The sequence below is a fragment of the Pararge aegeria genome, chromosome 2, assembly GCF_905163445.1.
Source record: "Pararge aegeria chromosome 2, ilParAegt1.1, whole genome shotgun sequence".
NCBI lineage: Eukaryota > Metazoa > Arthropoda > Insecta > Lepidoptera > Nymphalidae > Pararge > Pararge aegeria.
This window is the reverse complement of record NC_053181.1, coordinates 16,901,574-16,915,378: the sequence shown is the minus strand read 5'-3', so window position 1 is coordinate 16,915,378 and position 13,805 is coordinate 16,901,574. Positions and strand designations below refer to the sequence as shown.

Below are 13,805 nucleotides of genomic sequence, written 5' to 3'. Positions count from 1 at the left end.
TTAACGTGCTCGTCGAGGCACGGTGGTTGACACACCAAATTCCCTGAATCCGGGCTTGTGCTGAAAATTCTTGAACAAAAAAAACAGTACCTAACAGATTTGGGCCGAGCCAGGATTTGATTTGCAGGACAATTACAGTGGGACAATTACAGACTGAGAATGTTAATTTAATTAATCAATTTAGGTTTTCTATTTCTCTATTTTTTAAATCCTTTGTTTATGAAAAGAAATATTCACTTAGTGAAAACTTCGTATTTTCAAAGACATGAAACTTCAGAATTCGCACGCAAAGGTATTTCCTAAAGTTAGTAAGAAAATCTAAAGTGGAAATTCTCGTGTGCTTGACATTTGTACGAGTAAACGCTATGAAATCAGTGTGCCGGCAAGCTAGCCCGGGACTTGTTGAAGAAAACGAAACATATTAGGTTGGTATAGTGAATTCCAAATATGTTGTGTTTTTCACTATAGATTCAAAATTAATTTACTTGTAAAATCTTATCTCTCTTATCTTTTTTTTGTAAAGTAATAATTGACGTACAAAGCAGATGGCCCACCACATTGCCTATAAATGGAGCACAAGGGAACATGTCCTACAAACTGCTAGCCAGTGTCCAGCACCCTGAGGCGTAGGTGTTAAGCCCCCATGTGCCTGAATACTTGCACCAGCAACAACGCACTTTAAACCGGAACACAAATTTTATTGTTACTTATTATTATTATTTTGTTATTTAATTTATCTTTTTATATTTTTATAACTGGGTTTATACCTTTCAATAAAGATTATTATTATTATTATAATTACAACAATGCTGCTTGACGGCAGAAATAAGCATGGCGGTATTACTATTTTGGACGAGCTCTATGACCAAAAATTATTTCATCAAAAAATACTAAAAAACAACGATTGTTATTTATTCCTACTTTTTTAGTTTAGTTTACTTTATTTAAAGTTTAATTATAATGTGTAAAAAAGCTCCCTAACCTGTTAGGGGCATGACCGTTTTGTTGAACACAACTGCCTACGGCATAAACCATTCACTAGATAAACCCAGAGAATTTACCCCTCCTAGGAACGTACGCTAGGGAGGTCGTGGTTTTGATTTTTAACAGTCATTATAATAAAATACAGGTAAAAAATTAATTTCCCAAAAAAGTTGACAGAAGTCAACTTAATTATGATGTGTCGCCATAACGGATTATCACTTGAATAAAATATCAAATAAATTGCGACAGTGCTGCCATCTGTAAACAAAGAGACAAGAAATAGTCGATAACATGTGGCCACCATGTTGAAGCAAAACTTTGTTCTCTTAAAGTGGCACGACGCGAGCTAAGCGGTACAAAAATTGTGAAAAAGAGTTTAAAAAATAACTAAAATAGGGAGTTTAAAAAGATGTTTTCTAGAGAATTCGTTGCTCTAAATCTAGGTCACTGTGGTGCGGAAGTTTTAGCGGTTGATACAGTTTTATAGAAGAAGCTGCTTAGTCATTTCAATAATGTTGAAATAGTGTAGCCAGGAATACAAATGTTCTGACTATGCTAAATAAAATCAAGAATTCCTTACATAAAGTTCCTATCATAGGCAAGTATGAAGCGTTATTGATAAAATTAAATTTTGAATTCATAAATTATTGAAGAATGTAGGCCTAAAACCGGCACTTATGAGGGAACGTATATGTTTTCATTATTATGTGGTGATGGTGTCGACTACATTCTTTAACTTAAACCCAAAGCATAGGAAGGTACAAAATGCGCCCAGGTCTAAGATGAGCCGACTTAGCCGTTATAAACTTCGAACTTATTGAGTGACATCGGAAGGATTTCGAGAGAAGATGTTTACGAGCTAAGCCGCGGACAGACAGCTTTGAAGTTTGGTATGCATGTCACCTTTGCTATAGAAAAGGACATGCACTTTCTATACCGATCTCTCAAATAGTTCTCGTGGTAGATTTAAAAGTTGTTAACGAGCGAAGCTTTAGACCCAATACTGAAGTCCACGCAGAGGAAGTCGCGGGCACAAGCTAGTAATATTATAGATGTGAAAGTGTGACTGTTTGTTACTCAATCACGCAAAAACAGCTGAACCGGTTTGGATGAAACTTGGCATGCATGTAGCCCTTGACATGAAAAAGAACATAGGCTACCTTATATCCCGGGGAATAAGACAGTTCCCGCAGGAATAAAAAACCTTAATCCACGCGAACGAAGTCGCGAGTATCAGCTAGTAAATTATTGATATTAGCAATTGAAGAGTTTGTATTAGATATGCTTCGTGAAATAAACTGAAACGATTCTTGCGATTATATAAAAACTACTATACTGTAAATGTTTTATGTTTTAAAAATCACTCGTGCATAGCATTTCTGTTAATATCTAGGTATATTAGTTACTACTGGATATCACGGGATCGAAAAACTGATCTTCGAAACCAGTAGCGAGATTCAACACCTAATTTTTCATACAAATTACTTACATAATATGAATAATAACATTCAACGTAGAAACGCTACGCCCTAACTGTACCTTTTCAATCTTCGTTCTCAACGCTCTTTGCAGAATATAATAAATCACTATTAGTGTTATAAATGAAAGCCTTTTGGGATTACAAACTTAATATGTTAATTACTTTATTTGCAATCTGTGCGATGTAATTATATTTGCTGGTATCGTACAAATTGAGCGTTAATTTATCTTCCACTAACGCCATTTTGCATTTATAATTATGTTGGAGTCTTAATAATTGAGTTCTTCAACAACTCACAAATATAAGAGGCCGATAAACTCTCCTGCCTCTTTTGTCATGGGAGAGGGATAATTTCTTATATCTTATACTAATACATAAAACTGAAGAGTTTGTTTGTTTACTTGAACGCGATGATCTCAGGAACCACTAAACCGATTTTAAAAAATCTTTCAGTTTTGGATAGCCCATTTATTGCGAAAGGCTATAAGGCTATCATCACGCTTAGATTAGCGCTTATTAAACGCTTATTAAACAGTAGCATGAATGAAGAATGAAGAATGTTCCAAAATCGAGGTTATGTTTTATCTTTTGAGAGCTTCCGCTGCGTGCGCCGCGTAAAAAGTTTTGATAAAATCATTTATGACAAAGTTGTTATGACAAAGTTGTTTTCAAAGTTCTAAAAAAAAGTCCGCGACATCAAATGTCTATCTTTTAAGGTTGACTAATACGCGGACGAAGTCGCTAGGAATCTCTAGTACATAATGTATATAAAGCCGTACGGCTTAGAGTCATTAAGCTGCACCACAGCGATGAGGCATACCTTGGGGATCAATACTTATATTATAAATGTAAAGGTGCGTTTGTTGTTATGTCATAATTGTCATAAACTATAAAAAAGGTTATATAATTTGCTCCGCAGCCAATTGAAGTGCCTCTAACCCGTGCTAAAGGCCAGAAACCTGCCATGTAGCTGCCATGCGGGTTGGCGGGTTCCTGACATCTTTGAGAACATTATGGAGAACTCAAAGGCATGCAGGTTTCCTCACTATGTTTTCCCTCACCGTTGAAACAAGTGCTATTTTATTTTCTACACTTAAGGCCGTAGTCCGGCCTTATGCCTTCCCTACTGTCGCAAGTGACCCATGCCCATGCTATGATGATGCAGTGGGATTTGCAAAACAGAGCGGGATTGATACCTATCCTAGTTTTATTTTAAAGTGTACGACGTTCGTCATTACTCTCATACATACTCGTATTTGAACGTTACAAAAACGTGTGATTTAAGTGGCATTGTGATGATTATTTTTCGACCGTCTAAAACGTGCGAAATTCGCGTGCGCGCCGCTCTCGCGCGTGCTGGTGTCGTGCAGTCCGGTGAGGAGCACACGCTTATGCGAAAATTTTGTTAGAAAATTTGGAAACTCGGAAAATTTTCAGAAAAACTCCGAAAATTTTCCAGTGAAATTAATTATTTTTCTTTTTGCAGGGTGGCGCAGAAGGCCAGAAACAACACCCCGGCAGCGGACTCGTAGAAAGTCTCGACCAGGAGCGGCGGTAAGTGTGTTTAGCAGTCAAATTGTTGAATGAAATCACTCAAAGTATGGCAGTTTTGTAAAGCCTATGAAGCCTCGGTTCAAGATTTATGTCTTTTTCGACCGTCTAAAACGTGCGAAATTACCTAGGGGTAATTTTGTGTGTGGAGTTCTCCGCATACATTGCACGTTCGGGATCCTTCTAGCCTTACCTTTAAATTAACAAATAAATCTTACTCGTACCTTTAATTTAACAGGGTTATATTACCACAAACAGTTGAGCCACAAAAAATGTGATAAATAATTGCGTGTGTAAGCCTATTTGATAAAACAAGAAGTAAGAAGTACGTGTATAAAATTTCAATTTGTCAAATAGGGGGAAATGGGAGGGGGTCGACCGGATGTTATCGGATTTTCCCCATCGCGATGTCGCCATTTAACGTTACTTAGTTGACTTCCGTTGAAATGTCACCAAACGATTTAGTTACCCTACCTAATTGCCTCGATGCTTTATTATAGACAGGGGTACATGGAACTATGGCCAAGTTTGCTATTGGAATGGTACATCAGTGGTCGATCAATGGCAAAAAGTTCTATTTAATAAAAAAAAAATATTTATGTTGAAACGTTTGCTATCATTAAAATATCATGTTCACATAGAAAATGAAGTTCGAGTAAGTTTTTAATAATCAGTCGACATTTTTTTCTTCAATAATTTTTCTCAAAAAACTTACGGTGAAGAGCGTAAAGTTAACATTACTTGAATACCCACGATACAAGCCTAGTGTTGGTACCTTCTTGAAAACCATTTCATTTAGAGGAACTTAGACAATTTGGTAAATTGTCTAAGTTCCTCTAAATGAACTAAATTACCGCCATATTATTTTAGTATCAATATTTTTTATCAACTATTTTACTAAATAAATTAAATTATTAACAATAGGGTATCTAATCCTAGTTTCACTTATTAATTGAACACTAGCTGACCCGTGCAACTTCGCCTGCACCAAATCGTTTATTACCGGAAAACACGAATAAATTGACATTTTCTAAAAATCCATCCTAACTAGATCGATTTATCGCCCCCGAAACTAAATACTAAATTTCATGAAAATCGTTGGAGCCGATTCCGAGATTCCAATTATATATATACAAGAATTGCTCGTTTAAAGATATAAGATTTATTTATTTAATTCATTAAGTACTGAAATAATCTAACTTAATTTTGTATAACTGCAACTGCTGGCACATACATGTTTTAAGTTTGCTAAAAAGATGAAGCGATTCCATTTTATCCATCTTGTGTGGAGGAAAACTTACGTCCGCATCCTGCATCTCAACTTGGGGGTTGATTACAATTGTGTCTTATTGGTCAATCTGTGTTAATAAGTAGGTAGGTACTAATGAAAAGGATAAAAAATACGTTTATTACACACTGAAACACAATTATTAGTATAGTAGTCTTGGGTTTCAGTAAGTACAAGTTAATATTTTACTGTAAGGTAGTTTTTACCTTCCATAAGTGCATAAGTTTAAAACACATACAATTTAAAATTCCAAACTCATTTATTTCAATTAGGCACTTTTAAAACGTCAATTATCTCTGCTTGTAGTGACTCTACCACCGGTTCGGAAGGCAGATTCTACCGAGAAGAAGCCGGCAAGAAACTAAGCAGTTGCTCTTTTCCAACATCATTTTACAATTTAACAATCATTGTTATGCCTTGTGTGAGATGAAAGCGGAGCGTTGCTTCCAAGTAACCTTAGCTAACCTTAACATTAGGAAATCATCAATAGTATAGTAATCAATATTATGATAGCGAGGTTTACCATATTTTATGATAGCGAGGTTTATTAACATTTTATTAATTTCTTAATGACAGGGCTGCTTGGAAACATCCGGCTGTGCTTTCATCCCTCAGAAGGTAGGAAAATTAATTTTAAATGAGTTTCTTGCTTCCGAACCGTTGGTGACCGTTGGTTGAAGATTATTTGATATAAATTAATTTTGAATTTTAAATTTATTTAGAACAGTAGAGTGTTATAGTGTTATACTCAGTGCATTGCTGGTTTTTTGGAAAAAAGAGGGAGACTATTAAAATAAACGCGTAACTGTTTTGGCGATGATCTTAACCAAACGTTTAGTTCTAAAAGTTGCAGGTAGCTGTTTAGCAGTGTAGCCTTTGAACCTCAAATGAGCGAAATAAATATCCTATAGATAGTGACTTTTGTGGCAAAGAATATAGAATAAATGGCGTCCTTATTTCAGTAGTTATTTTATTCGATTACAGAGCACGTGGACCTGGGTTTGATTCCGTAATTTATGACAGCGTTTTCAAGACAAGGAATTTTCGGTAAAGTAAGCCCGGAGTAAGGAGAGCTGCCTTGTCCACACCTGTGCCACAGATAATATGTTAAGAAATCGGTCCCGGTAACTACAACCGAAAAGAGATAATCGTTAAGCCCGGTAACCTTTATGTGAGCAGCATGGTGTGTCAAACCTCTAAAAATCCGCCTGTACGCATTGCCTGGACCATTGAAATACTGAGAGTGATAAAAATTAAAGATATACAAAAGTACACGCCACGCCAACTTAATGCACGAATTCATATGTACCTACGGCCAACATTGCCAAGTGCTCCAACATTTGGCCACACATTTACCTTTAGGCGTTTATGAACGTAAGTCATCAAGCTATTTCAATGTTAAATTGGGCTTAACATTTAACCCCGCGGTGTCTTGGATGTAAGCCAAGCGTGTGCCTGTTTAACGTTCAGAGGCTTATAGACATTAACAGAACCCTCGAAAACCGACACCGGTTTATTTTGAGCAAATACTGAGCAATTTAAATAACGAGATCACAGATAATGAGGTTTATTTAGATAGAGTACCTACCTAACAACTTCTGATTTCCTGGTAGACATTTTCCGCTTATTGTAAAGTAAATCAGAACTATTGTATGTTGTATCGTCATTATTATCAACCCGTTAGGGGCCCATTACAGCGCAGTCTCTATGGGTTTACGCCACAGTCCACCACGCTGGAAAATGAGGTTTAGTGGACTTCACACGCCTTTGAGAGCATTATAGAGAACTCCCAGGCATGCAGGTTTCCTCTTGTGTTTACCTTCACCACAATGCAAGTTATATTTTATTGCTTAAAATGCACATAACTTAAAAAAGTTACTAGAGGTGCATGCAGATATTCAACATGGGTACCATTTACTACAGTACGAATGTTATTATGATTTCAGTAGGAACCTTTAATTTCCCGGTATAAAAAATTAATAGTTCAAAAAAAAAACACGTTTGGTTTAAAAAACCAAACTAAATTCTACCTCTTTAGCTTATTTATAAAATGTTTTTTAGTTTTTTAGCGATCCAGTAGGGACCTTAATTTTCCGAAAAACTAAAAAAAACTAAAAACACACTGGTTTAAAAAACCAATCTAATTTCTACCTTTAAGTTTAGCTTATTTATAAAAGCTTGTGTGTTTTTTTAGTTTTTCTTAAAGTATTATTTTTATTAAAGCAAAATTACTAGGTAACTTAGTCTCCATTAAATTCGTTAATATTAGAGAAATCGGCTAAAGATAATCGGTTGGAAATTAAAATTAACATCATTCCTGCCTTTTCATTCGACAGATCGATTTAGATGAAAATTATATAAATTAACAAAAATCTTATTTTGCAAATTGAAAAATGAAATAATCTTTTTAAATTAGTGTATTGTCATCGGTCCTCGTAATCGTCGTTTCCAAAGTTTGAACGAAATCAGACAGTTTGAATAGAGTTCAAATCAATTCGGAAGGAGTCGGTTACAAACATACAAACAAACATGTGAAAAAAAAGCGTGTCAAAATTTAATAATAAACTTTTACTTAAATGCAGTGTCGGGGAGCCGCTAAGTATTCATACCACCACTTCAACATAATTCATAATAAGAAAAATATATACGAGAGAAGATACGACTATCATCTAATCATAGATTTATTTGAATATGGAAGGTTTGAAGTTGTTACAAATATTCTCGAGTTCTCGGAAATCTACTCACAAAAAAAAAAACTTCTGATAACTTTATGAAGATTTTCATGTTCACAATAATTATTCACATCAATTAATAACTTTATAAAGCGGGACTCACAAGCTCCCAGCGCTTGAATAAACGTTGATTTATGACAATCTCTCCCTTCAGGTATCTGTGAAGCAGCAGAAACTGATTTGCATTGCAAACGTTACCTAAACGAGTACCCATATCTGTATTTATTTAGTACAGTCGTACTCGAATAAGTGAAAACTGTAAAAGTGAACAAGTTTTATGAGTGTCAGTGATTTTTCAATTTGTTATCTAATAGTGAGACCACAAATGTATCTCTATTACACTATTGTGTCTCAGTGGTCGATCAATGTGTTTACAGTTGTAATAAAAAATAATAAAATGTTACAGTGAATAAAATTTCCGTTGGACCCACACTAAACCAGCCAGTATTTTGTTTGCCTATTCAAGTTACGTTTACTTTTTGCTCAGGTACCATAAGTTTTGTCACAATGGATTATTTAAGAGAAAGCATACTATGCTAACAAACTTTATTCACTTTTTATGGAACATAATATATTATTGCTATTAATTTTACAAACAAGTAAATAAACAAACATACACACTTTCGCAATAATTATGCTATAAGTATGGATTTGTATCGATGAAAAAACATTGAAGAATAGTTGTATTAAACACTAATAAAAATTATCAAAATTGAAGAATAGGTTTATTTTATTTGCAAAAATTGCAAACATAATAACCGTTAGAGATGTAGAAGAGAGTTATTCTGTCAAGTGGGGTTTTTATGGACTTGAGCGTTTAAATTGTAAATATTTCAGAAAAACGTAAAAGCAATAACCTATAATTTAGTTTACATTATTCATTTCATCAAAAAATATTAAAATTCATTCATTTCAAGTAGTCCTACTTTATAAGCATTTTTGAAAGGTCATGTCTGTCAGTCTCTATAGGTTTACGACAAGTCTTAACTAGGGACTACTTTAGGTTTAGAAAAAGTAACGCAGCAATCATTTTTCTACTCTGTTAGAGATAGAAGCAGTATCCTCCCGGAATTAAGAACACACAGAAACCGTGCACCTGACTAATATTGAAGCATCAAAAACCACTCCAATTTAGTAGTGACAGTTGACATTAATTATTTTACCTCCAATGTTCCAAACGTTTACCATAGAATAGGAAAATGGGACAAAGTTTGTGAGCTAGCAATATTCCACGGGTGTGAAGTGAGAAGTTATGGGGGTGTTATCACCGTTTTTGGACAATGCACTGCCTGCAATAATGGCTGAATGAGGGTTCTGCATTTTCTTTATTTTGTGGTTATCCTTTACAAACAGCAGGTTTTGCGGCAGTAGAGGTTGCGAGATTCCTCTTAAAATGAGAATGATTAAGGCCGTAGTCCAAAACGCTGGATCTTTTTACTTGACAAATAGCGAATTGTTCGATAGCGAACTCTCAGGCATGCAGGTTTCCTCGCCGTCAAATCGAGTTATATCTACGATAAAAATAAGCATTAGAATGCACCTCGAACGGGCGATATGTGTTTTATAATCATCTATAGTTAATTTTATTTGTATTAAATAATATGTGCGTAGATTATTGTGATAAGAAATACAACTAGTATAACGATTACAGGAGAAGGGCAGCCAAATAACACGCTATAGCAGATCTTCATCCAATTTTTTTTCGTTTTAGAACAGAACCCACTCCTTCTTTTTTCGTAGGACCAAGACCAATGTCAATAATAATATCTAGCATAATGACATAACTATTAAATGAAGTTTATAATTTTATAACTATTTGTATTATTGTTGTTTATTATTTAAATATTTTAGTGCTAAATGATATTCATATTATGTGCATGATACAATCAAATGACGTATTACATTCTTTATTACATTAAAAATGCATGTAAATATAAATGTTTATTTGATTTTTGTTATTTATTTAAAAGGACAGTATTTAATTTAATAGTTAATAATAACAGGAAGTATGTATGAAATTTTAAAGGAAAATGACAAAATTGCGGGTTGAGGGTTGGTAACAATAGGTAGGAATATAGACAGTTGCGGAAATATTCTTGTTTGGATTCTCACATCGTAATTGAATTCAACAAGCATACAGTTGCGTAGGCAAATAGTAACAGCTCTACCACATGGGATTCCTTGGCGCCCAGTATGAGTTATCTACCTATTATTATGAGACGTCAGCATCAATATCACTACAGACTTTAAAATAATCAGTCCTTTATGTTCAATTGAAACCTACTCTTACAAAGTTCTAACAAATAAAAAAATATACTATGATTTCTATGTTTTTTCCTTTTACGCCTTTGGTTGCCTGGTAGAAATCGCTATGTAGCGATAAGGCCACCAAATTGTACTCTTTGCATTTCACGTGTTGTATTTATCACATGCTCACGGTTGGTATTTATATCTCTGTAACTACTTTTTTTTCTTTGGTGTACAATAAAAGTGTATTCATTAATTCATTCATTCATACAAATATTGCCATCCAGCCACAAAGTAAGCGCTGCTTGTTTTATGATGAATATTTTCATGAATAATATGCATAAATACTTATAATATACAAATAAACACCCAGCGACTAAAAAAGTTCATGTTAATCACACAAACATTCTCCAGTTGTGGGAATCGAACCCACAGCTGTGGGTTCAGTGACTCAGAAAGCAGCGCCTCTGCCCACTCTGCACATTGCCTGGGCCAATAGGCTGCCAAATTTATATCCCTACGAAAAATAAACAACTCACCTGTTAAGATGGTCAATAAATAACATAAGAAAGGGGCTCAAAATGGTAATATACGATTCTTTGATATCCTTTGTATGACAATACTGCCCATTGAAAATGTATTGAAGCAAATTGATCAAAAATATTGTGTTACAGTACAATATGTTGTATTTACAGTGTGTTGTATATACAGTTGTAAGAAAAAAATATCTAAGACGTCCTGTGGAGTATAAGTTAATAAACTTTTATTATCTGGGGAAAACATTTAGACTGATTATTGACAAAACTGTGGAGGAGGTAAGGAGTGTTATACAATATATAAAGTATATATTATACATAACTAGCTGACCCGTGCAACTTCGTCTGCACCAAATCGGTTATTACCAAAATGAATACTAGCTAGATCGATTCATCGCCCCCAAAACCCCTTGTATACTAAATTTCATGAAAATCGTTGGAGCCGATTCCAAGATTCCAATTATATAATTGGAATATACAAGAATTGCTCGTTTAAAGATATAAGATAAAGGACAATAAACTGGTCAAAAGGACAAGTTAAAGATCTATTTATGAGATATTTTTTTTTGTAATAATTTACAGAACAAGCAGATCGCCTATAAACAGAGCAACACTTCACAGGGCATGCAAGGAGCACGTCCTGCAACATGCCGCCCTGCGTCCATTAATTTGAGGCGTATGTGTTAAACCTTATGTGCCGGTAATTACAACGGTAATCATGCCTTCAGACCGGAACAGCATTGCAACAATGCTGCTTATCGGGCAGAATTAAGCTTGGTGGTAGTACTCCCCCGGACAAGTACCCTTATTTAAGATACTCTAGGAAACTCTACCTCTTTTATTTTATAGTAAGAGTATAGATTAATGTAAAAATCTGTTTCATGAAAGGAGAATGCCAGAACACGGTTTCGTTTGGTGCCTCATTTAAATTGATATCCAAAATTAAGACTTTATTTATAAAAAAAAAAACCTCTCAAATCCCCCAAGCCTTAACTTCGACGATTAAAAAATCTTTTAATGAAATAGATTAGTGCTTCTAATATATTGTTAACAGTACCATCAATAGGTAGGTACAATAATCGCATGTGTCAAAAATAACCTTAATTCACGAACTTCATTTGCATGTAACTCTGAAATCCGGCGAACTAGACTTTTAATGTTTTTGGTAATGTATTGTAATTATTAAACCCTTCAAAATGAGATAAATTCCAAGAAGGCACCTTATAAGTACTATGTGAAACCAAATCCCATACTACATCCGGCATTCTCCTTTGGCACGGCGATTTTGTAGCCTTAAGATGACGTCCCATCACACACAAACAAAACATTTGGAAACCGTTCCTTCGTGGTTTGGAAAAAAAACTTGTACCAAATCCTATTTTGTTGAAATTTTGCATAAAGATAGCTTCTATCCCGGAAACAAGCATAAGATACTTTCCCTGAAATTTACCAGTCATATTTCCGGAGGAATTAAAAAAAACTATTGTTACGTGTGAAGGCTTCACAGCTAAACCTATTTTGGCGTAATTTGCATAGACACAGATTTGTATCTTGAGAGAAGACCGGAATATTTTTACTTAAAAAAACAATCGGTAGGTATCCACGGGATTTTTAAAAACCAAAACAAACGCAGTTGAAGTCGCGGGCATTGGCTACTGTTAAATACTCTGCTTTGCAGTTTATAGTGTAAAAAGAAAGGAAAATTATACTCACGTCTTCTCCGATCTTGCCTCGTGAAAACACAATTTTCCCCAAAGGCATCTTTGGTACTGGCAGTTTGCATTCCAGGCCAAGTCTATACCACAAGGGCAGTCCATTTTTGGGTACAGCTCGTATTGGTTTAGGTACGGAATCAATTACTTTCTTCAACTCTGTCGGCTTACGCAGAGTCAGTAAAGTTGTGTCGATATCCACTATGTCATCGAGCTCCAAATCCGAGGATTTCGATTTAGCTGACGACATAGTGTTTTGTGTTAACTTATTGTAAAGTAAATAAAAATAATGAAAAATAACCGCATCCAGCTGACGATTCCCGAAGCACTAAAAATTTGACATTTCTGACATTCGGTTTTTGGAGCGTTGCGTTGATTATTTTTTAATTGGGCCTCTTGCTTATTGTTTATTAGTTACTAGCAAATAGGTTTTAAGGTTATATTTAAAAGTTCCGAACCTAATAGAAAATATATTTAGGTATTATTTTCTACGAAGTGTCTAGCCGTCCTAATTTAATTTATTTTCTAAGATTCGGGCGAATTGATTTTAAAATTGTAATTTTTTTATGAACTTACAGAAATGTAATTTAAATAAATATGTAATTTAAGAAAGATGTAATTTAAGAGAAGGTAGATTTGGCAGGTTAAATTTTGCTTTTATTTTTAGTCTTCGTAATAATTAAACATAAGTTTATAGTTTTACCTAGCTACAGTTAAAATGAGCAGGATTTGAAAAAGTATCTCTCTGTCTACTACCATTACTATCTGGTTTTATCTGGTTGCAGGCTTCGGCCGTGGCTAGCTACTTATTCTTTGTTGACGGGGGAAAATCCAAAAAGATACTAGAAGAAGAGAATACCTGTGCGAGAGGTCGGCCAAAAACAATGTCCCACCGTGATGACCATGACCACTCTGGCAAGAGATAAAGAAGAAAACGAAACACCGGTACCTCACTTTCTAAACGTGTGTTGAGCTCGTCCCGGGAGAGTTACTGATTGCGACTTCGTGTAGGTACCTCGCTGCTAGGGATGGCAACTTGTGCTAAAGCACGCAGCCGTCTTCTCGGGGACGTAAGTAGAGGTGGTGACGTTAGAAACCGTGCAGAAACCGATTATGGATGGGTATGTATGTAAATGCTCTATTGTACACCACAGAAAATCGTAAACAACAGATTACAAACATAAACTTAAAATGCGTAGGTACAATAAAATAAATAAATATATAATATATATTAAATATATATATTTAATATATCGGTCTTATCGCTAAAGAGCG

The 13,805-nt window shown here is 34.8% G+C and overlaps 1 protein-coding gene across 1 annotated transcript in view; it reads right to left on the bottom strand.

Annotated features, from left to right (window-relative positions):
• LOC120628515 overlaps positions 1-12,845 on the bottom strand; it is a 37,447-nt gene extending 24,602 nt beyond the window's left edge. The window contains exon 1 of the mRNA XM_039896897.1: positions 12,532-12,845. Within this exon, the coding sequence (XP_039752831.1) occupies positions 12,532-12,780 (249 nt within the window). The 5' untranslated portion in view covers positions 12,781-12,845. The remainder of the gene's footprint in view (positions 1-12,531) is intronic.
• Positions 12,846-13,805: the final 960 nt, after the last annotated feature.